A 22,723-nucleotide genomic window follows, 5' to 3' on the forward strand; every position below is an offset into this window, starting at 1 on the left:
CACCGAGCCACCCTAGGGTGGCTCGGCCTTGGCCGAGCCACTCCGGGCTTTTTTCGTCCGTCGTTCGGTTGTTCCGGTCCTTGTATCTGCTTCGTCTGTGATTTGGTGTTGCGGTTGATCGATTCGTTGACTTGATTCCTGATCTGGAAGTCTGGATCCCGATTAGGCAGTAAATCGGTTTTGGTGTCTGAGTTCGAATCCGTTATATGGTTGGATGACTCGTTGACTCTCTGGACCGTTGGTTTGATTCCGCATGCGAGTGGATTCATTCCGTCGCTCACGTGCGGTTCGTCAGCTTCGTAGCCTTGTTAATCCGCTTCGTTGCGTGTCACTTGGCTTCGGTGTTGTGGACTGACGTTGGTGCTTAGATACGCCGCCCGATGGCTCATTAGTTCGTGTTGAGCCATGTTAAGGGACCTACAAGCAATTTTATATGCCTACAGCAGAAGGATTCAAGAGGCACGATCTTGGAACCAAGGAAGATCCACTTCGAAAACCAGAAACGGATCACTCGAAATACCAACCGCCACTCGTAACGCACGCCAATCAATTGGCAAGTGAAGTACCATTCGCTCTACCCACGACGCCTCGTTTTCTCTAAAAAAGTGGTTCCTAATACCGACAACATCAGTGCACAGGAGATGGACAGTTAGCAAGTCCTACACCACGTCTCCAGCGATGATCAACTGGCTAAAAATCCTCAACATCACACCACGTCTCCAGCCACGATCAACTGGCTAAAAATCCTCAACATCTTGAGCGAACTTATACCTATTTCACTCGGACCCGACTTAAGTCAGCTCCGAATGAAAGGGGCCAACTGTTATGGTAATTTATCATTTAAAGATAAAGATGACGAAAGATTGTCTTCATAGGCCCAAAAAAGCTATGGTCCAAACCAACTTAGTGGTCCAAAGGCCCAGCCAAGAGCAAGTCTATTGACACGCCGAGGAGACGAGTCATCTTTTACTGACATGAAATGAGGGATTAGCCTACCCCTTATAAGTCGAGACGACTCCCCAAATAGTCGACTCGACCACCTTCTCGGCAATTTGCTTGACCAGAAGCTCACTCGACTGACTGATTGACAAATCATATGGACGACTCACAAATCGACCCGTCTTTACTAAGGGGATGAGATCCAGGTAAGCCACCTTCAGATATATATCAATCAACATCACAGTTCATTGAGCGATCCTATCAAGATCTCAACTTTGACAAACCTCGTGCGAAAACAGCTCACTCTGCCCACAAGTCACTTTCCAGAGATCACTAAGATACTCTCCTGTGCTCGAATGACTTACTATCCAGTCGCCAGCTGCCATCTGCAAAGAGAAGGAGTCCCAAACAGTCGGCCTATCCTCCGTCCTGTCTCATCTATCGAATCTGGGGTATTTCCAAGACGTCCTCTCCTGTGCTCGAATGATTTCCCTACCAGTCGCCAGCCGACATCTGTAAAGCGAAGGATGACTCAGCAGCTTGTCTGCTTATCCCGCAATCGCCCTCCTATGCATAGTTAAAGCCTAAGGTCAATCTCAGAGGTGATGGACTATAAAAGGAGGTGAGGGAGGTAAGAAAAAGGGGGAAAAGGAGAAGACTTTTAACTCTCTTAAGACTTATGAACTCTTTTGGCTAAAACGCTAAACAATTAAAAAAGCTACGCTTTCTTTTAAAAACTCAATAAGAATAATGAAGACGAGGATCTCAATGATCCTCGGATCTTCCCTCAAACCCACTCATCAGCTGAGTTGACCGTCGGAGGTACCACGAGGGAACCGGTCCCCGTCCTCTTACGAGTTTCTTCTTCTTGTTTGCGTAGAAAGATCAGGAATTTCAGTCCAAGGATCGGGCATAAAGTCGAAGGAGGAGTCGGCCCCACCTTTCTTCCTCTCCCTCTCGCCGTCAGTGCGAAGATCAGAACTGCATCCCTCGGCGGAAAGCTTCCATCGGCTGTGTGATATCAGACATCAACAATAATGATAAAAAAAATCAAAGACAAATGATAAAGTAGAAGCTCAGAAAATAGTCATTTTTAATACCTATATAATGCAATTGCATTGTTTTAAAAAGAAATTTCCTATAAAAATACATAAATAGATGAACCCAATCTTACAATTTCTAAAAAATTAAGAGCAAAACATTATCCTAAAATAGTTTAGTAAATTCAACCCCATTACATCAGGGAGCTAAAATAATTGTACCTACTGATTGTATATTGATATTGACAATAAATAAATCAAGCGTATGAATTATCAAATGTCAACATAGTTGATATTAAATAACATCGGAATCGAAGCAAAAGAAATCAAGCCAAATCATAATTAGAAAACCCTAATTTGTATCCCATAGATCTATCGAAAATATTTTTCACTATCTATTCACATTCTTCTACCAATGAATTTGCATATAGTAACTTGAACATGAAAATTAAGTTGGAAATATATGAACTGAGTATGTTATAGACACACATTCTGTATATACAAGTTTATAGACACAGATGCATTGTTATTTTGCACGTCTAAAAGAATCTACTTTGGAGTCTAATCTGATCATTATTATCATCCGATAGAGTGTTCTAATCTACAAGAAAGCATAGAACAAATTAGAAAGCTACCATCTTGTTCAAAAATAACCCTAATTTCTCAAATAATCGTTAATCCAGACCAAATAATCCTAAAAAAATCTATAAAAATCAGAAACAGAAAAAAACTACTCTAAATTGGCGAAAACTTCTAACCCAAATCGATGCAATAGATAGCCGCCACAGAATCGAAGCAATCAAAATCAACCCAAATCCTAATTAGAAAACCCTAACACAAATCAAAGCAATCAAAATTTCTATTTAGAGAGAGGAGGTGCGAGATTTATATCTGCGCTGAATCACCAAAAATCCCCAAAATAATTTCACCCAAATCTCTGTTTGACCTCCAAAACTTTTTGCAAAGCAAAGTTACAGCAGAAATGGAGGAGGCAGGTAAGATTTGGTCGAAAATATGTTGATTTGAGATGAAGAACGACAGGGTTTGGTACCAGAGGGTTTTTGACAAGTTAAGAATTTAATAATCCAAAATTTTATTTGAAACAAAGTTTATGGATTCCAAAAACTCTTAAAAAAACCACATTTTCATACTAAAATTTCAAATCCACCCCTTATCCAAAAAAACTTGAAACTAACAGCCCCTAAGATGGGCCATTTTGTGGGACCACACAAGCCGTTAGCTCCCCGGCTATTGCGTGCCACGTCACTTCTGTTCTACATTTCTGCCGCCTCTCCGTTCAGGCCCTCTTGATTCCTTCAATTCAACACAACAATAAAAATAAAATAAAAAGAAAAGAAAAGGGGAAAAAATTTATTGCGAAAACCCCCTTAAAAAAGCCCTAAATACGGAGAAACACGACGATGAAACTTCAACGTCCATCAAGTTAAAAATTCTCCAGCGGGTGATCGGATCGTTTCAGGGCTCCGACACGCACGGAGGAGAATTCAACAACAAGATCGATTACGTGTTCAAGGTTTGTCCTCAGGCGAGGTTCGCGAGGAACGAATTCAGCGTCGATTCCAAGGCCGCCATCGATCGCAAGGCCGTCAAGGCCCAGATTTGGGACACCGCAGGCCAAGAAAGGTGCTCTCTTTTTCCTATTCAATTGATTTTTTTCATTTTTTTAAAAAATTTTTGGGATGGATTTGGTGTTTTATGGCGTTTTAGGGCACAATCATTGTTAGTTAATGTTTCTTGATTGCGGTTCTAGGATTGTACTGAAATTGTAACAAGGAGAGTTAATTGGCATCATTTGGTGAGCGCATAAAGGATCTTGATAAATTAGAGCTGTGGGATAAGTGAATCCTTGGGATTCAGGAAGTCAAATTCAAGTGTTCTTATGAGATATAGGGTGTTCTTTATTCATAGGAGGATGCAATGGGAACCTTTTAGGGTAAATCGTACGCAGACTCTCCTCTCTCTAATTGGGCTTGCGATAAAATGATTGGATTTGAATGTTGGGCGAGTTGTGGAATTGGATTTGGGAGGTAGGGTAAGTGTGAATTGTGAATGTTTGTTGATTTTTTTGGGATGAATTGGGTAGTGTATTGTTGAATGTAGGTCTCGTCAAGGAAGCTAAGTGCAGGGTTTAATTGTTTGCATTATTGTTATGTTAGTTAATGTTTCTTGTGCTGCAATTTTAGCGTTATCCTAAAACTAAACAAAGGAGAATATTTTATTTAAATTTTAAGAGCAAAACGTTTTGTCCATAACTTCCATTTGTTTCCCTTTTCTTTTTGAATTATGGCCATCATTTGGTTGAGGTACAAAGGATTTGTTTTAAATTAGAGCCAGCACAATTGTGCACTTGGAATCTAAGAAGTCATATTCAAGTGTTCTTATGAGAAGAATAATGTTTCTCATCACATACAAGGACAGGAATAGGAGCGATTGGAAACCCAACCATGTGGACATTTGAATATGGGCTTAAGAGAAATATTTTCTGATAAAACATTTCCTTGTATTAGCATCACGCTTGTGAAAAACATCTATATTGTAGTTAGGCTTGACACTGGCATTTATAAATCTCAACACTTGTTTTAAGGGCTATGATAGCCTTTGCTGGTGTTGCCTTTGGATGTCACAAAAAAATATCACCAATTAAAAGCAAGCATTCAAAAGTTTGTTTTCGTCACAGCTGCAGTGCTGGCATAAATGATACAACAATGATGACAACTAGACTATAAATCTGCACTACTAAACCACTCTAAGGATGCACAAATGATATAACATAATTGAATGGAAAATGATAACCAGACGACAATTTCTACACTACTACACTACATTGAGGTGGTGCTGATGTGGCGATGCTGATGATATGAACCATATTAACTTAGTTTGGCGGGGGCGGGGACTGAAAAAAGTTTCAATTTTCTAAAAAGAATCTTTTCATGTTAGTTCTTCTTACTCTTTCACTGAATCATTCCTACTTCTATAGCCTCTCTGCACTCAACAAGATCCTCTGTACCTAAAAATGTATTCAAGGACCTTTTAGTCTGTCATTTCTTTCTCCATTTGGACAAGGTTCTGGAAACATTAGAAGAGAATGTTAAGACAGACAAATAAGTTATGAGGCTGAAAAAAAAACCCTCATTTCAATACAAAAAGGCTGTAGTTTCCTCCCAAATTTGACGAGGCACGTGAAAATATCGAGTTTGTGGAACATAACTTTTTTGATGTAGGACATAACTCAAGCCGAAACTATATTTCACAATGAAGTGAAGGCACTGAACACTGATTGTTAAAATGAAGCAGAAAACAGATATGTTATTTGTTGCCTTCGTTAGTTGTCAAGCAGTCAAAAAACCAAAGCTGCAGATACAGTTTCTTCATCATTTTGAAATTCCGCTTATTTGAACGCAGCTTATTTGAACGCAGAAGTGTGCAGTAAAATGAAGCAGTTTCTTTTTCTGTAATCCATCTCTTAGGAAGTAGGTCATTGCTGGAAATAATGCACTCGAGAAACTATACAGTGGTCCATGTTGACTGGATAGTTGTCTGCCTCTGGATCAGGCCAAAGTAGGATTGTTTGAGGATTAGTGTACTAATACAAGAGTTCTTCTCTCCGTATTGCATCAACTTCTCATGGAACAGGAATCAATGGATAGTTTCCCACCCTACAATTTCACATCTCAAAATCTGAAATCGGATAACTGTTTCAATTTTAAAAATATAATTGGAAACTTGCACTGTAATGATGACAGAAGTGAATTTCTAAAAAATGCAAGGCAATAACGACAACAAGAAGTGTCATACAGGCACATATACTCACGCTAGAAATGATAGGCTGCACCTAATGGCAATGCTTGATTTTTAAGAAACAAGGCGTTACACGAACTTGATGGCAATGCTTGATTTTTAAGAAACAAGGAGTTGCACAAACTTTTTTTTGTAGGAAATGAAGCCACTCTCCGGTTGATTAGAACAAACCTTGATGGTTGTGGTTCTGTGCGAGAAGCTTGTTGTGATAAGACTGGATATATTAGTTTTCACAAATCAACATTATGGCATGAAATGTGGCTGTGTTTTTTCTCCCCTTACTTTTTGATTATTATTGTTTTTGGTGTCAGATACTGAGCAGTGACGAGTGCATATTATAGGGGAGCCATTTTATGGTTCTATTTTATAGGAGTTATCTGCAAAAATTAGGAAGTTATTATATGTTTTCTTTGAAACAGAAAAATTATTAAGGCTTTAGTGTGATTTTGAAAGTTCATAGAGGCTAAAAAAATTCATAACGGTTTAGTGTAATTTACCCCATTAATTAATTATAATGAGAAATAACTATCGTAATATGTTGCTAGTATTAAATATAAGTGTAACTATCTAAGGGACATTAGGAAAAAGCTAGCAAGATCAATGTAGCTTAGTTAATTTAGAGTTAAGTTAACAACTAATAAAATCTACACAAATAAATTAGCCCAAACGTGAATGTACAAAATAGTTATATATTTTTTATCTTAAACCAATATTTAAAATTTTATAGCCCGTCAAAACCTGACCAGTTGCAGCTCAGAACCTCCCGCATAGTAAATAATACAAATCACCCCTTTTTATAGTGTTTTGTCCTTCTCCTGGATATGCAAAATCTTTTTGGAAGATATTCTCTATGCGAACAGTGTTCTCATAGGATTACTATTGACTTGGTTATCTTAACTTTTTCACCTCCGATCTCGACCGTCCGTTTGCTCTTTTCCTAAAGCGCCACGCAACTGTCGTATTGCCTTAATAAGGCACAAGGTGAAATTATACACATGTAAATTAGATTTAAGATTCTTAATTAACATGATTAGAATTTATCAACACGAATGGTAAACCGGTCGTTTTGTGGATCCCATCACTGCTCCGTGATCTTATAGCCTAAATTTCTGTTTCTTCGGCCCATAGATTGGTTCGCTCGTTTTGCTTTGCTGGCCGCTTGTTTCGGTAATTTAGTCCATTGATTCAGTGTGGCGTCATACATGGCAATTTGTTTTTGTAAAGTTTCAAGGTTCTTTTTCCCATACATACTCTATACATACTCTGTTTTATATAGGAATGTAATTAAAACGTAAAAGATATGCACATGATCAATATATAGTATGCTGATATAGTGTTGTTTCAACTCCTTGTCCATTTATCAATAGCAACAACAGTTGGGAAATTATTGGATATATTTTTTCCAAGAGAAAAAAGAAGAAACCTGTAATTGTGTGTGTGTATATTGAGTAACATATAGTATAAACTAGAACACTGTCCTTTATTAACTTTAAAATTGTTATTTAAAAAAGTTCTTATCAACTCTATCCCCAAAAAAATGTTTATTATGAAGGAGTAATAAAAAACATTCATACTGAAAATTTAAATGTAAATATCACAAAACCCTCCTTAAATTTGGGTGCTTCGTAGATAATCCCTTTAACTTTTAAATTGTCACAAAACAGCCTTTAAGTTTCAAAAAAAAAAAAACCCTAACAATATTACCCACGATTTTCACATGGGCAAATAGAACTAAGCAGAGTATTTTTTTTTTTTGCCAGTGAAATTTGAATTTAGATCATTTCTACTATCAAAAAGTAGTGGAAAGACCACTATTTAAATAAAAAATGGCAATGACCACTACTTTTAATACAAGCTTATAATTATTTTGTGACATCCCACTGACAGCGACAATTGTAAAAAAATTTAGTCCCACATCGGTGAGAGAATGAGAAATTAAAAGGTTTATATAGTGAAAGCTAAAGACTCAGGTGTAACATCGGCTAATCGATTTTGGCAGTGATTTGAGCCAAGATTTTAAATATCGAATATCGGGTCCATGTCGGACAACTAAAATCCATGTCGAATAGCGAAAATCGGGGATATATCGGGGGACATGGACTAAATATCGGATTGTCATATCAGGTGGTGCACATATGTATAATATCATGTCCTAAATATAATCTAAACATTTCTAAATTCAATATAAGCATACTTTATAAATTCTATAGACTAAACATATAAAAAACTAAATCTGCAAAGTCCTCTTACTCAACATACTTTATAAATTCTATAAAAAATAAAGACTCATCACCCCCAAACAGATAAAACTAGAATTTTCTTCCCTCTGTGATTATCCACAGAGTTGCTACTAGACTGTCACATGAAGAAGAAAAGCAGAAACTCTTTGAGTATTACATGTTTATATCATTAGATGATAAACATGGATTATTACGAGAAACCAGGGATTATTATTAAATGATAAACAAGGATCATTACGAGAAATCAGCCAGATGTCTTGTTTTTCCAGCATGCTTCCCAAAACATGTTGCCAAACATTGAATTCTACAAATGAATAATTTACATCAACAAAAAGCATGGAGCTATTTGAATAATAATATAATGTAATGTAACAAAAAATAGTAAAAAAAGGGGATATAGTAAATTAAGACATTGAATAATATAAACTATATGAAATCAACACTAAAATTCAGATGATGTGAAAATCTTCTAAATCTAAAAGTTCTGAAGAAGAAGAGAGAGAGAGAGAGAGAGAGAGAGAGAGTCAGACGATGAGAAAGGGACTATCATACCTGACGGCTGAAGAAGCTAAGGAAAGCTGCAACTTCGACTTCACGCAGGTTCGACTTCACGCAGGGAAGAAAGAGAGGAGAAGGCGACACCGGAGATGATGGACTTCGATGTCGCAGGGAGGAAAGAGAGGAGAAGCCAACGATGTGAGGAGAACGAACACAAGACGAAGAAGACGAAGGCGGCTGATGGGTTCCCAGTCGTAGCCCTAGGTTTTTTTTTGTTTTTTCTTTTGAACGGGTTCGTTTCTGTCTATCGGGTTCAAAAATAGACCCTTAACATCAGAACAGGTCATATGAGTTTGGGTTTTTAAACCTAAACCCAAACCCAATAAGTGAAAAACGTTTTAAACCGATAATAGAGCATATCGGCCAATTTTTCAAAGCTGAAAAGTTGGTCGATATGCCCGATATATCGTCGACATATCCGATTTCCTCCTGAAAAATGACATGCGACATAAAATTGCCCGATTCGTGTCGTTCGAACCCTAATTCTGACAATGTCGACCGACATTTAAAACACTGGTTTGAGCCAAACAGTACGTTATACTCGATGGGTCCTATGGCTGGCACGCGCCAACGGGCCAGTGGGCCCGGAGCGTGACAAATAGTATCAGAGTAGTTACCAGCTGGAAGTGTGGAACTAAGTGCTATATGGGGCTAAGTGCTACACCGTGTCATGTGGTGAGAGCCACCTCTAGAGCCCGTAGGAACCACCTCTAGAGTCCACATCTCCTGACGGTGATACTGGGATGTGCTAATTGTCATGCTGCGATGAGGACGTCGTCTTTGTAAGATGGGGTAAATATGACATCCCACTGACAACGACATTTGCAAAAAAAATTAGTCCCACATCGGTGGGAGAATGAGAAATTAAAGGGTTTATATAGTGAAAGCTAAAAACTCAAGTGTAACATCGGCTAGTCAATTTTGGCAGTGGTTTAAGCCAAACAGTGTGTTACACTCGGTGGGTCCTATGACTGACACACGCCAACAGGCCCGCGGGCCCGGGGCGTGACATATTTAATGGATGATGATAGGGAATTATAAGCAATTCCAAAAATAACACTTACCATGTTCCATAGATTGTACTTTTAATTTTCCGCTCAATAAGATAAATTAAAATCTTCCATAATTAATCATAACTTATAAGAAAATAGTGATCTATTTTTTTAATCAATGCAGATTTTAAGCGAATGAGAAAATTAGGGTGAGTAAAATTAATTGGGCTCTATGACATTTTAAAAATTAAAAAGGGGTTATTTGAGAAACACTGAAGCTTAATGTGATTTTTTCAAAAATTCTCCCAAAAAATTAATTCATGCCTATTTTCATCCCTCACTTTTTTTTCCTTTGATGATGATTAACTTTGTGCATATTTTCAAATTTATCATTAAGCGGTTTACAAAAATGGTTACATCAAATGTACAAATTATATTTACCTAGATTACAAAATGCTAGTTCAGCTAGGAGGCGGTTATAACATCCAACCCCAAGAAACTGGAAAGTGGCATTTTGTGTAAATATTGCGATTATCAGGGGCCGATAACTGTATTTTGAAGCAAATCATCTCTCTTTTCCTCATCCTCGTTGGATTCGGGTTTCCGATAACTTGCTTATAGGTCATGGGTTGGCCCGTCTTTTTTGCCTTTACCTTATTTAAGTTAAAATTACATTTCAAATACAAAATAAATACAAGAAAATCAGTAGAGAAATTATTTTGGGATTGATTGCTTCAATTGAATTGGATTGGTCATTCTTTTTAATGAATCTTTTCTGGACATTGCAACATTCACAGCCGTGAATTCTATGAAAAAGGGTAAAATTGCTCTGTCCTTTTACTTGCTTTATTAGCTTATTATTATTAAAATGAATTCTATGAAAAAGGGTAAAATTGCTCTGTCCTTTTACTTGCTTTATTAGCTTATTATTATTAAAAGCTTTGTTTTTGTAATAATATTGTTTGCAAGATTGGATTTTTTCGAAAATTCGCCCAAAAAATTAATTCATGCCTATTTTCATCCCTCCCTTTTTCTTTTTCCTTTGATGATGATTAACTTCGTGCATATTTTCAAATTTATCATTAAGCGGTTTACAAAAATGGTTACATCATATGTACAAATTATATTTACCTAGATTACAAAATGCTAGTTCAGCTAGGAGGCGGTTATAACATCCAACCCCAAGAAACTGGAAAGTGGCATTTTGTGTAAATATTGCGATTATCAGGGGCTGATAACTGTATTTCGAAGCAAATCATCTCTCTTTTCCTCATCCTCGTTGGATTCGGGTTTCAGATAACTTGCTTATAGGTCGTGGGTTGGCCCGTCTTTTTTGCCTTTACCTTATTTAAGTTAAAATTACATTTCAAATACAAAATAAATACAAGAAAATCAGTAGAGAAATTATTTTGGGATTGATTGCTTCAATTGAATTGGATTGGTCATTCTTTTTAATGAATCTTTTCTGGGCATTGCAACATTCACAGCCCTGAATTCTATGAAAAAGGGTAAAATTGCTCTGTCCTTTTACTTGCTTTATTAGCTTATTATTATTAAAATGAATTCTATGAAAAAGGGTAAAATTGCTCTGTCCTTTTACTTGCTTTATTAGCTTATTATTATTAAAAGCTTTGTTTTTGTAATAATATTGTTTGCAAGATTGGATTTTTAACAATTTGGGGGCATGTACACGTTTATTTTACTCTCCATATCACATGTTTGTGATGAGAAATATGGTTGTGTGGCTTGAGCAGCTTTCTTGAGATTGCTTTTGGGTAAATTTATAGTTTTATGTGTCTGGATTCACGTCAGTTTGCCATAATTTGTATTGATCTGATAGGTAATTAATTGGTTGTGATGAAATATGCGTTTAGGTTTTGATATATGGATCAATTTTGGGTAGGTATTTGGATCTTTGATGAATTCTATTAGAGTTTCCTAATCCCTCTGTTGGTATTGGGTTGGGTTTGGAAAGATCAGCCTTAGGGTTTCCTTTGGTGATTGTTGATTTCTTCTACTGATTAAAAGGGGGGATTTTATCCTTCTCTCTATGAATTAGATCTCATGTATGCAATGCTTATTCTTTGAATATTGATATGATGTTTAATTTTTATCTAATTAGATGCTTATATGATTCTTCTGATTTTGATTTATGCATGGGTTTCCTATGAGTTTCAGATCTGAGGAAGGGTTTCTTGTTTATGGTAGTTTTCACTAATATAGGCTGTCAATTTATGGTCTTAGTTTCATGTCGTATGATGCTGATGTTATCTATCAATCGGAATAGGTATAAAGATGTGCAGGAGTACTGATCTTTATGAAAACCTATTGCATGTGTTGTGAGACACAAATTTGCTGATACAATGTGGGTTTTGATATGTCCTGGTGTGATTGAAATTTGTATTTGTTCCTTGTAACCATAAAAAACCTCTTTCTTGAGGAAACCAATAAAACACCTTAGAATTTACAGGCTTATTGTTCTTTGTCATTATTTTGGAAATCTATATCCTAGTTGGTCTTATAAATAGAATACAATAAGGGAGCTGGTCCTTAGGGAGTGGGGTTGCAGGTAATCTTGGAGATTTAGAAAATTTGGTTAGCAACTTGGAGATTTATAAAAATATGACCGCTTCATAGATAAAGCATGATCTTGTCTTTTGTTGGTTTAAAAAGAAAGAGATGTGATGTAAGTCAAATATATCATAAAGTTTGATAAATTGTCATGTACTAGTACTAAATGAGATCTGGATGACGACTCTGGATCTATGATTATGTTTGATTATTCGTGTGTTATGAGATATGGGAGACTTTGTGAAAACATATATTGAAGAAAAGAGAAAGACTGACCAGTGTATTATTTATAATATGATTCGTCGCAAGGATTTTGGAGAAGTTATTAAGTAACTGTAAATCTGCAATAGCTTGCTGTCCAATAAAGCAAATTTCTACAGTTATTAGAACATAAATGAAATTATGTTCAGTTCACACACTTCTAGTGGTGGATTATGTGAATTTCTTGGAACTACTAGAGCCAATAATCCTTTTCATGGCGCCTAACCAATAACTATGCATAGGTTTGTCCGTAACTGGGGCCCCTCTTGCTCCCCCACCCCTAACCTTCTGGAATCATACCTTTTATTTTTGGTGATTTTCTGCTGTTTTCTGAAAGAAAAAGAGTATCACTGAAGGGGAAGTAACATATCACATCTTTTTCTCGTCATATTTCTTTAGGATCGTGCACCATCTACATCCTTGTTCTTTCAAGTTGTAACATAAACTGGATGAAGAGCATAATGTCGATGCCTCATCATTCATTTTATTAAACACCTGTACCAGCATAATCTGCCTGATGATATGATTTTTTTTTCACAACCCTCTCTCTGATAGTTCTGAAACAAATTGACCACCCTCATTTTCCTGGATTACAAGCATTTTCCAGAAATTTGTGTGAAGTGTGTTTATCAGTTGTAACATGATCTTCTTGTGGCTTTTGAGTTCTTATCAGTTGCATAAGTAGTCTTTCTTCTTTTAGTTCTTATCTTTCTTTTCTCTTATCTTCAATCTCTTCTCATGCAAGAATATTGTTTTTTCCCTCTCCTCAGATAATAATTAACAGAGATGGATTACATATCAAACCGCTCAGACATTTCAATTCAGAAGCCTACTGACTTCAGGTTGGATCCAGAAGGTGCAGTATCAAGTTCCGGTCATTTCATGGAAGCTACTGTGACACCGACAATACAAATGAATGCTGAATGCGATGAAGTGAAGGCTAAACGCTCCCTCAGAAGAAGGGATGGGATAGAACATTGTGTACACAGTTCAGATGAGGAATCTGATTCTGATAAACCTATCAAGGTTCATATTTGTCCATAAATTTCTGCTTCTTTTTTAACTAATAGTAGACCTTTTCCACACATTATTGTCATGTTTCACTTTTACCTTGAACACCAATTGATAGCTTGGGTATTAAAGCTATAGTATGTACATTGTTTGCTATGTGTTAGTTTCTTTTTCTTTCTGTGTTGCCCTGTTAAGCAATTATACTGATGATTCCGATATTAGTTATGAGATCTCTTGATGTTGATTTTCTGTTTTGCAGGATCTCTTTTGTAAAAAATCCCAACATAACAGTGATACTTCTGGAAGCTTAAGAAGATCTGCTTACCAAAAGGTTCTTTAATTCATGCTTTTTATATTATATATATTTATTGTTATTATCTTAATTTCCACTGTTGAGACTTAACCAGTCTATCTTACTTGGATTTGGAAATAGGTGACTGCTAGATGGTGTCCAGAAGAGGCATGTAGACCTATTATTGAAGAAGCTCCTGTGTTTTATCCAAGCGAGGAGGTATTCTCTAGCGTTACTTTCAATCTCTCTATTCCTAATCTTAGTTTACTTCTTTAAATATAAATTATTTTAACAAAATCTTGGCATATCCTTTTCTTTTGCTGTCAAATGTCTCATTTCATTTTGTAATTTCCTTTAGGAATTCAAAGATACACTTGGTTACATCTTTTGCTGTCAAATGTCTCATTTCATTTTGTAATTTCCTTTAGGAATTCAAAGATACACTTGGTTACATTGCTAGAATACGCCATGAAGCAGACATTTTGTAATTTCCTTTAGGAATTCAAAGATACACTTGGTTACATTGCTAGAATACGCCATGAAGCAGAAAATTATGGTATATGTCGCATTGTTCCTCCAGCCTCTTGGAAGCCTCCATGCCCACTAAAAGAGAACAGCATTTGGAGGCATTCTAAGTTTGCAACTCGGGTTCAACAAGTTGACAAGCTTCAGAATAGAGAACCAATGAGGAAAAAGTCTCGAAACCGTTGTCAAAGGAAAAAGAAAAGAAGGAAGCGGTTAAGGTTTGGAATGACTCGCAGACGCAATGGCTCTAATACTTCAGAAGCCAATGACTGTGCTGCCTCCGATACGGATGAAAAATTCGGTTTTCAATCTGGGTCAGACTTCACGCTCGAAGCCTTCACTAAATATGCTGAGGGTTTTAAGGAGAGATATTTTGGTATAAAACAAGGTAGTGAAAGCCTAGATTCATGTAACTGCGAAAATGGAAATGGTTGGCAGCCTTCAGTAGAGGAAATTGAAGGGGAATATTGGCGGATAGTTGAGAAGCCAACTGAAGAAGTTGAGGTAATAATTCAGTGACTCGATGGGGGCAATTCTATGTCTTAATATCATATACTAATTTTTCAAAGTTTTTCATTAATAGGTACTTTATGGTGCTGATCTGGAAACTGGAGTTTTTGGTAGTGGCTTCCCCAAAGTGCCATCCTCATCCTTGAGTAATGTAGACCCTTATGTGCGTGCAGGCTGGAATTTAAATAATTTTCCTCGGCTTCCTGGTTCTGTTCTTGCTTTTGAGAGCGAAGATATCTCTGGAGTTCTAGTGCCATTGCTGTATATAGGGATGTGCTTTTCTTCATTTTGTTGGGTAAGTTTATTAGGCTGAACCCCCATCCCCCCTCCCTCCACCAAAAAATAGAAGAAAAAGAAAAAAAACTAACCCATACTTTTATAAACTCTTTCATCCTCTTTGGCAGAACAGCCTTGAGATTTAAAAGAAACAACTTGGCTAGGGTGTAGAAACTCTTTGATCCTCTTTGATCCTCTTTGTTAGAACATCCTTGAGATTTAAAAGAAAAAACTTGGCTAGAGTGTCACACCGACCTATGTTGGTTGCTGGAAAGTAAAAACATTAAAATATATATATATATATTGATAGGAACTTTAGAATGATTTCTTTATCAAACTTAGCATGAGTATATGCATTCAGATTGATCAATTTGTTTCAAAATTGTATCATAATCCGCGTTTAATAAATTTTCTTCCAAACCATATCATAATTAGCATGTAATAAATTTACTTTCAAGATCATTTATAATCTTCATGTTTTCTTTATTATGTTCTGTTTTGATACAATTTCTTATATTACTTTTACATGTGTTCAATAGCATGTGGAAGATCACCATCTTTATTCACTAAACTACATGCACTGGGGCGATCAAAAAATATGGTATGGAGTTCCTGGCAGCGATGCTATTAAACTGGAGGATGCCATGAAAAAGCATTTACCAGAACTGTTTGAAGAACAACCTGGTTTACTACATGAACTGGTAAGTTGATTATTGGTTTCTATTGCATCTGTTTCCTTGAAAATGTACCGGACCTATCCTTTTCTTTTAGTAAATGCTCTCAAGGTTTACTATCTGCATAAAGACTGATATTTTGAGTAATTTTGATAAAGTTTGATGAATGTTTTTAAACCCTCAATTATAGTATTTGATCTAGGTTATCATCATTGTGCATGCTGATATGCTTGTATTAGACCTTTCATATCTCATTCTGTCCTCTTAATGGGAACAGGTTGGGTTTGCACCTTTTACTAAAAAACAAAGGGAAAATTCTATACCTGATTGGTATTTGAATTGTCAATAACATAAATAAATACAAATAAGTTGCATTTTGAATAGATCAGTCATGCATTATATTTTTAACTTAATCTTTGATGCATCTGTAGTGCACACAAAAATTTAGGATACATAATGTCTTCCAATTTTAGGATAGAGCAGAAAAGTAGTATCCCTCGCTGCTAAGTATCCAAGTATTTAAGTATCTGGTTCAAGTACATAGCTTCTACAAAGTAGCCATATTATTCCTAATCTAATAGATATCTATAATATTGCTTAACAATTTTCAATAGCCAATGTTGTGAATAGCTAATTAGAATAAGAATTTATCATACAGAAAATTACAAGAGCAGAAGGTTTACATTAGCTGTAGTGAATGTTACTATTTGCATCGAGATGTTGCAAACTAGAAGATAAAACTTGAACTCAATTTGAAAAGTTACTCCTTGGATTGAGATAAAAGATCTTGATCTAGACGTAATAACTTTTGATTATCCCAAACCTTGGAAACTGAGAATTTCATCACCATTTGATAGCCAACTTATTTATTTCTTAAGGACAGAAAGTTATCTTATTTGTAGATAAGTTATCTGTGCATCCTTGTTAAATCGGTTCTTTTTTCTTTATTCATGATAATGGACTTTTTAGACGGTCATTTGCATGGCCTAGTAGGCTGCATATACCTGCATAACTTGTTGGATAGTCAGCTAGTGAGTACTTTTTCTTAGAACTATAAGCTTCGATGATATGTTACCAATTGACTAAAAGTGGTAATCAAGGAACTCCTTCAAACAGCCAGTTTCTCTGGAATCTCATTTCGTTGTTGAATTTAATTTTCATCATTTTTATTACTAACTTTGAAAAAATTCAATGTGTCATTTTCCTGTATATCTATGAGATGGATTAATTATAAATAAAACTTTCAAATTTTTAAACCCTAGTTTTCGCTCCAGCACACTAAAAAAAGTTTGGACCCTTATTTAAAGAATAACATGTCAGTGATCCTATTCTTAAAAAATGTACCATTTGCAGTCTTTTCTGTTGAGACCAAATCTAACTATTTCTGTGTAATGTTTTTTATACGACATAATCTTTATTGTGTACTGTAGTGTGCTTAACTCCAGTGTTCTTGGGTATAGCTTTCTTTAAGTATTATGAGCAGGATTTATAAGATGATAAATTATCTTGATCAACTTTCCTGCAGTTGTGACAAAATCTCCTTAAGTTATACTTTATAAATCGATAATTTAATACATGATCATGATCGAATTTCTAGCAGTTGCACTAAATCATCTCACGATCTTTTTCCTGACTCAACTTTATATCTGTCATAAAATCAGGTCACACAGTTGTCTCCATCAGTTCTAAAATCTGAGGGGGTTCCGGTTTATCGCGCCACTCAAAATTCTGGAGAGTTTGTTCTCACCTTCCCAAGAGCATACCATTCTGGTTTCAACTGTGGCTTCAATTGTGCCGAGGCTGTTAATGTTGCTCCCATGGACTGGTTGCCTCACGGGCAATGTGCTGTTGAGCTTTATAGTGAACAACGGCGCAAGACATCTATGTCCCATGACAAATTATTACTAGGTGCTGCAGGAGAAGCTGTGAGAGCACTTTGGGAGATCAAATTGCTTGGAAAGAACAATCCTGATAACTTAAGATGGCAAAGTATCTGTGAAGATGGAGTGCTTACTTGTGCAATTAAGGTAATTATCCCTAGGTTATTAATTTATGTTCCAGAATTTTTGACTTATTATGATTATATATATACTTCGTGAGGCTATTATGGAAATTAGTGTTGCACTGATTGACATACCTTTTTAAACCCATCAAGTTTATGTTGGGCTAAAATGTGATCTAGTCAAAGTTAGGGATTTATACGGTAGATAATTAACTAGGAGTAAGGATCCTATCAGAATCTCCCTTAGGGTGCAAGAGGTTCTAGCCACAGACTATAACAAACAGGGGGCAGTTTGGTCATTGCACTGCTCCCTTGTGGCTATCAGATGATAGGATCCATACTCATAACTAGTACTGTCTAAACATGTTCAATGACGTTCTTTAGTAGACATTATGTTCTGTGTGATGCTGGACTTCCATAGGCACAAAATTCTTAACGGTTCACTCTTGCTGTAACTTCCAATTCTATTAGGTCTTCCCTTAGTCTTTGTCTTTTTTTTGGAATTCCTTTCTTCAAACAACTAATACATGCCGATACCATCTTTGTCACCTCCTCTGACTTAAACATTTTACTCAATCTATTTGGAATCTGATTTAGTGATAAATGCATATATTTTTTGACAGATAGAGCATACCATTTCCTATATTTAAGATTAGCTGTAATGATTCACGTTGGTCTCAATTATTTATTGCTTGTTAATGCATGATCTTTCAGGAAAGAGTTGTGATGGAAAAGAGAAGAAGAGGGTGCCTTTCTTCTCTTTCACAAGCAAGGAAGATGGATAAAAATTTTGATTCGGTTAATGAGAGAGAATGTTATTCCTGTTTCTATGACCTTCACCTATCTGCTGCAGGCTGCGAGTGTTCTCCTAACCGTTTCTCGTGCCTAACCCATTCTAAGGATTTCTGCAATTGTGAGCCTACACAAAGATTTTTCCTATTTCGCTATAGTATTGATGAACTTAGTACTCTTGTGAGGGCTCTGCAAGGGGACTTAGGTTCTGTGAAAATTTGGGGTTCAGAGATCTTGGGTTTGGTTCTGCCCTCAGATGTTAAAGTATTTGAAGATGTAGGAGCGTTAGAGAGTAAATATCCATCAAATTCCAATGATTTCTTGGACAAACAACAACATGAAAACACTGATCTTGAGCTGAGCAAGAGTAATGTAATAGATTCGGAGCAGATTGATCTGAATACAGGACTGTTCACAGACTCCAGGTCTGCTATTCTGAATATCAATGGGATTGAACATGAGTCAACAGGAATGACTCATACCCCAATGAAATCAAGTCCAGAGTGTGGATCTTCTGTTTCCATAAATCATTTCTCAGAAGGAGCTAACTCTAATGGTTTCGAAGCATCACGTTCTCAAAGTGCTCAACATATTCGTAAGTCTAGTGCAAAGTTGTTCGGTGTTGAACTTCGTCAACTTCAGGCAAGTCCTTCCACAGCCTCAGATGTTCAAGGAAGTTTCAGGTTTCTTTTATCAAACCCAGTTAGTCCAGAGACTAGAACTGTTAAAAATAAATTACAGTTCTGTGTCGAGATTCTTCACTTTGGAACTGTAAAGTTTGGGAAGCAGTGGTGCAGTAGGGAAGCCATCTTTCCTAAAGGTACCTTATGGTTTCTCTTTATTCTCTATGTTTCCTGATTAAGTAAACATGTTGAGAAAAAAGGTACTTAGTTGATTATAATTGGGCTGTAGGTTTCAAAAGTCGGGTCCAGTTCTTCAGTGTGCTTGATCCTACAAGGATGAGTAATTACATTTCTGAAATACTAGATGCTGGATTGCTTGGGCCTATGTTTAAGGTTGGCTTACTCTTAACACCGTTTAATACAATTTTATTGAATAGTAGTTTCATGATAATTTTCCTCTAATTATAGTTGTTATATCATATGGTTTTAATTATTCTCTTCATCTTCGTAAATTATAGGTTACTCTAGAAGAGAATCAGGAGGAAACGTTCACACACTCTTCTGCTACACTGTGTTGGGATTTGGTGAGAGTGAGACTAAACCAAGAGATCACTAGACGATCAAGGCCAGGGAAGCTAGATCTTCTCCAATTGCAACCTTCAGGGAGCATCAATGGGCTCGAAATGTTTGGGCTTTTGTGTCCATCAACTGTTCAGGCGAGTCTGTCTCCCTTGTTTCCGCCAGTTTAGCCTTAACATATATTTTTACAAGAGTAGTAATAACTAGACTATACTTTCCAAACTCCTCCCAAACCAAAGATTATGGGGTCCTTGATGATGACTCATCAACTTTGATGGCAATCCAAGTTGAAGGACCCCATATTCTTGCATGTCGTGGTGCATAAGTTGTTTGGACAGGGTAGTTGAGTTAGAATTATCCTTTCTACAGGCATCTTAGATGGAACATATGATATTTCTTAGGATAAATTTCAGAAACCCCCCTGAACTATGGGGGTTTTGACCTCCTGAACTTTGTAAATTAGAGAAACCACCTAAGCTTGTCTCACTTAACTACCTGAACTATGGGGGTATTGACTACACTCTTTGAGCCTTTGGCATGCTCTACCCATGACAGCTTTTGAACATTTCCTCTGTCGAGCTTCTACATTACCCTTGTCGAATAAGGGTAGTTTAAATAACGTCATTTATGAAAATTTCCTATAGTTCAGGGTGTAAAATAATTTTGAAAGTTCAGAGGATTTCTTTTATTAATAAACTATAGGAAGGTTTTGTGGAATTTACCTAATATTTACTAAAACTTGCAAATTTAAATGCTCTATGCCTCTTTCTACATATACTAACTCGAGGTTAAAACAGGTGATTGAGGACCTCGATCCTTACCACTGCTGCACGGAGTACTGGGCATCAAAGTCTAACACACAGTTAACATCCGAAATGATAGAAACAAAGAATACTCCCATTGAAGTTTCCAAGGAATCTTCTCTCACTGCAGGGCCAAAAACCTTGGAGAAAACACTTGACAAGTTGTTCGGTGTAAATATTTCTGGATTTGAGAAGGATGAACCAAAAGTAAACAGCGATACCTCAGTAGATAACATCCAAAATGTGCTAGAGGGATTATTCAAGAAGGCAAACACAGATGAATTGAAAATCTTGCAGGCAGTATTTAACAGTGGAGATGGGAGTGATAGTTGGAGGACTGCATTTGATTGTCTAACGAAAGAAATTCGGAATAATGTACAGAGATAGTGGCAGAAAATAAAAGCATGAGAATAATGGTGCTCTTCAGTGAAAGATCACATTGCAATTGGAGTCAGCATTCTTTTCGTCTGTAGGTAACAATATCAAATTTCATTTTTATTAGAGATGACAATTTTTTTGTTATAGTTCAGTTCATTCTTTCTGAAATCCATATAGGACATAGAGCATTCATCCTGTTCAGATTGAAGAATTAACTCGTGTAGCCAGGGATTTGGCAGTGAAGTTGTTTTAGTGTAGACTGCAGCATATTCTAGAGGGGAATTTTTTTTAGTGGTATAGATCAAACAATTGTGGACTCTTGAAATTATAATAACACTGTTCTTCTTCTTATCTAATTTTATAGCTTAATAATTTGATTTTAGTCTTATGAATGTTTACTTCTCTTAATCATGGACATCTGATCACTTAGAATCCTTGGCAGTGAACATGAACCGGGTCTTAGTTGCAAACGTATAATGCGTGTTTGTTTTGAGAAATATTACAGGAACCGAACCCTGTAACTTTGTTACTAGTATCATGGATATATTAGAGAAAAACTCTTAGGTAACATTCTATCTTTAATTCTGGGTGAGGTCAGCACAAATTTTGACACTGATCACGAAGAACCCAAGGGAATAATTTCAAACTTGAACTTTGCATAAACCTTAGATTGAAGCACCTAAAAGGGGTATCTTGAAATATCTTCAGAAGAGACCTATGCATCAATATGTGACAGAAGAAGCATGTGATTTTTGAACTGATTAGTCCCTTTCTGAGTATGGGTTTGGTTGTATATTGAGATTGTACTTCGTTCTGAAATGGAGATTTCTCTGAATGCTTTCAGCTATTGCCTTTATTTTAAGATCCCATGGATGTGGTAATGGGGTTACTTTCAGCTATTGCCTTTACCTTTATTCCCATGGATTTGGTCCTGGGGTTTGTAGATGCTCCCCTTTTGAGGACCACATACTTCAACTACAGACAATAAATTTAGGTATTAGGATCTACTAATATATAGTTGCTTCAATGTGATTGACCTTTTCTTCTCTGTTTAAATGTGTATAGCACTTTGTATTGGTATTTGTCCAATATTTATAACACCTAGCCTACATGAGAGTCATATAATGTAGGAGCTGTTCATTTTTTAAGGGTTAATTTAGAATATGCCTGTGTACTGTATATAGCCCAATTGTGGATAGACGCCTTTATTATCGCCATTGTAAATAGACCCATGTAGGTTTATTGTTGTAGGTAGAAACCCGAGTGAAAATTTTTGACTCTTTTACCCTCAGAAAGAGAATTTTTCGATAAACGGAACTCCCCAGGGTGAAAAAGTCAAATATTAACTCATGGGGTCCGATCTGCAACAATGAAGCTACGAGGAAGTCTATTCTCAATTGGGTGATGGTATGGGGTCGATCTAGGATTAACTTAAAAGGAGCACGATGGAAATACTTCGGCACGAGTTAAAATTATAATGTGAAAAGAACACCTAATTCATGAGGTGGAACTTACAGGAACTGAAATAAATTATAAACAGTATTGAGCCACCCAATTTGCTTCAACCTTGATAGTCATCAAGAAGCTATATGTCATCACATAGAGAACCAACAGCATAGTGGTAATATTGACTACACTCTTTGAGCCTTTGACGTGATCTCACCCCAATGTCTGAACCTGAAATGACCATCTCCTTGTGCTATATAAGGCTCATCCTACTCATCATCCCGCAAAATTTTCTAGACAAGTGCAAGGAAATTATCGTGTGTATAGGCTTTGCTTGAGGACTCTTCAACGAGACGGGTGCAAGTACAATGAGATAACATAATACACGACAG

At 36.4% G+C, this 22,723-nt stretch overlaps 1 protein-coding gene across 1 annotated transcript; it reads left to right on the forward strand.

Moving 5' to 3' along the window:
• Positions 3,485 to 21,241, forward strand: LOC109837193 (lysine-specific demethylase JMJ18-like). The gene is made up of 12 exons (XM_020405367.1): positions 3,485 to 3,623; positions 13,191 to 13,446; positions 13,691 to 13,762; positions 13,865 to 13,942; positions 14,222 to 14,752; positions 14,832 to 15,053; positions 15,574 to 15,735; positions 17,370 to 17,735; positions 18,425 to 19,322; positions 19,415 to 19,518; positions 19,644 to 19,841; positions 20,502 to 21,241. Exons 2-12 carry the CDS (start codon positions 13,207 to 13,209, stop codon positions 20,892 to 20,894), a joined length of 3,264 nt encoding a protein of 1,087 aa, XP_020260956.1. The 5' UTR covers positions 3,485 to 3,623; positions 13,191 to 13,206; the 3' UTR covers positions 20,895 to 21,241.

Source organism: Asparagus officinalis, chromosome 1, assembly GCF_001876935.1.
Source record: "Asparagus officinalis chromosome 1, Aspof.V1, whole genome shotgun sequence".
Taxonomy (NCBI): Eukaryota; Viridiplantae; Streptophyta; class Magnoliopsida; order Asparagales; family Asparagaceae; genus Asparagus; species Asparagus officinalis.

Coding starts and splice junctions, on each gene's coding strand:
- LOC109837193 (XM_020405367.1), top strand. CDS start 13,207: ATGGATTACATATCAAACCGCTCAGACATTTCAATTCAGAAGCCTACT. Junction 15,054..15,573: donor GCTTTTCTTCATTTTGTTGG/GTAAGTTTATTA, acceptor TGTGTTCAATAG/CATGTGGAAGATCACCATCT. Junction 19,323..19,414: donor GGAAGCCATCTTTCCTAAAG/GTACCTTATGGT, acceptor ATTGGGCTGTAG/GTTTCAAAAGTCGGGTCCAG.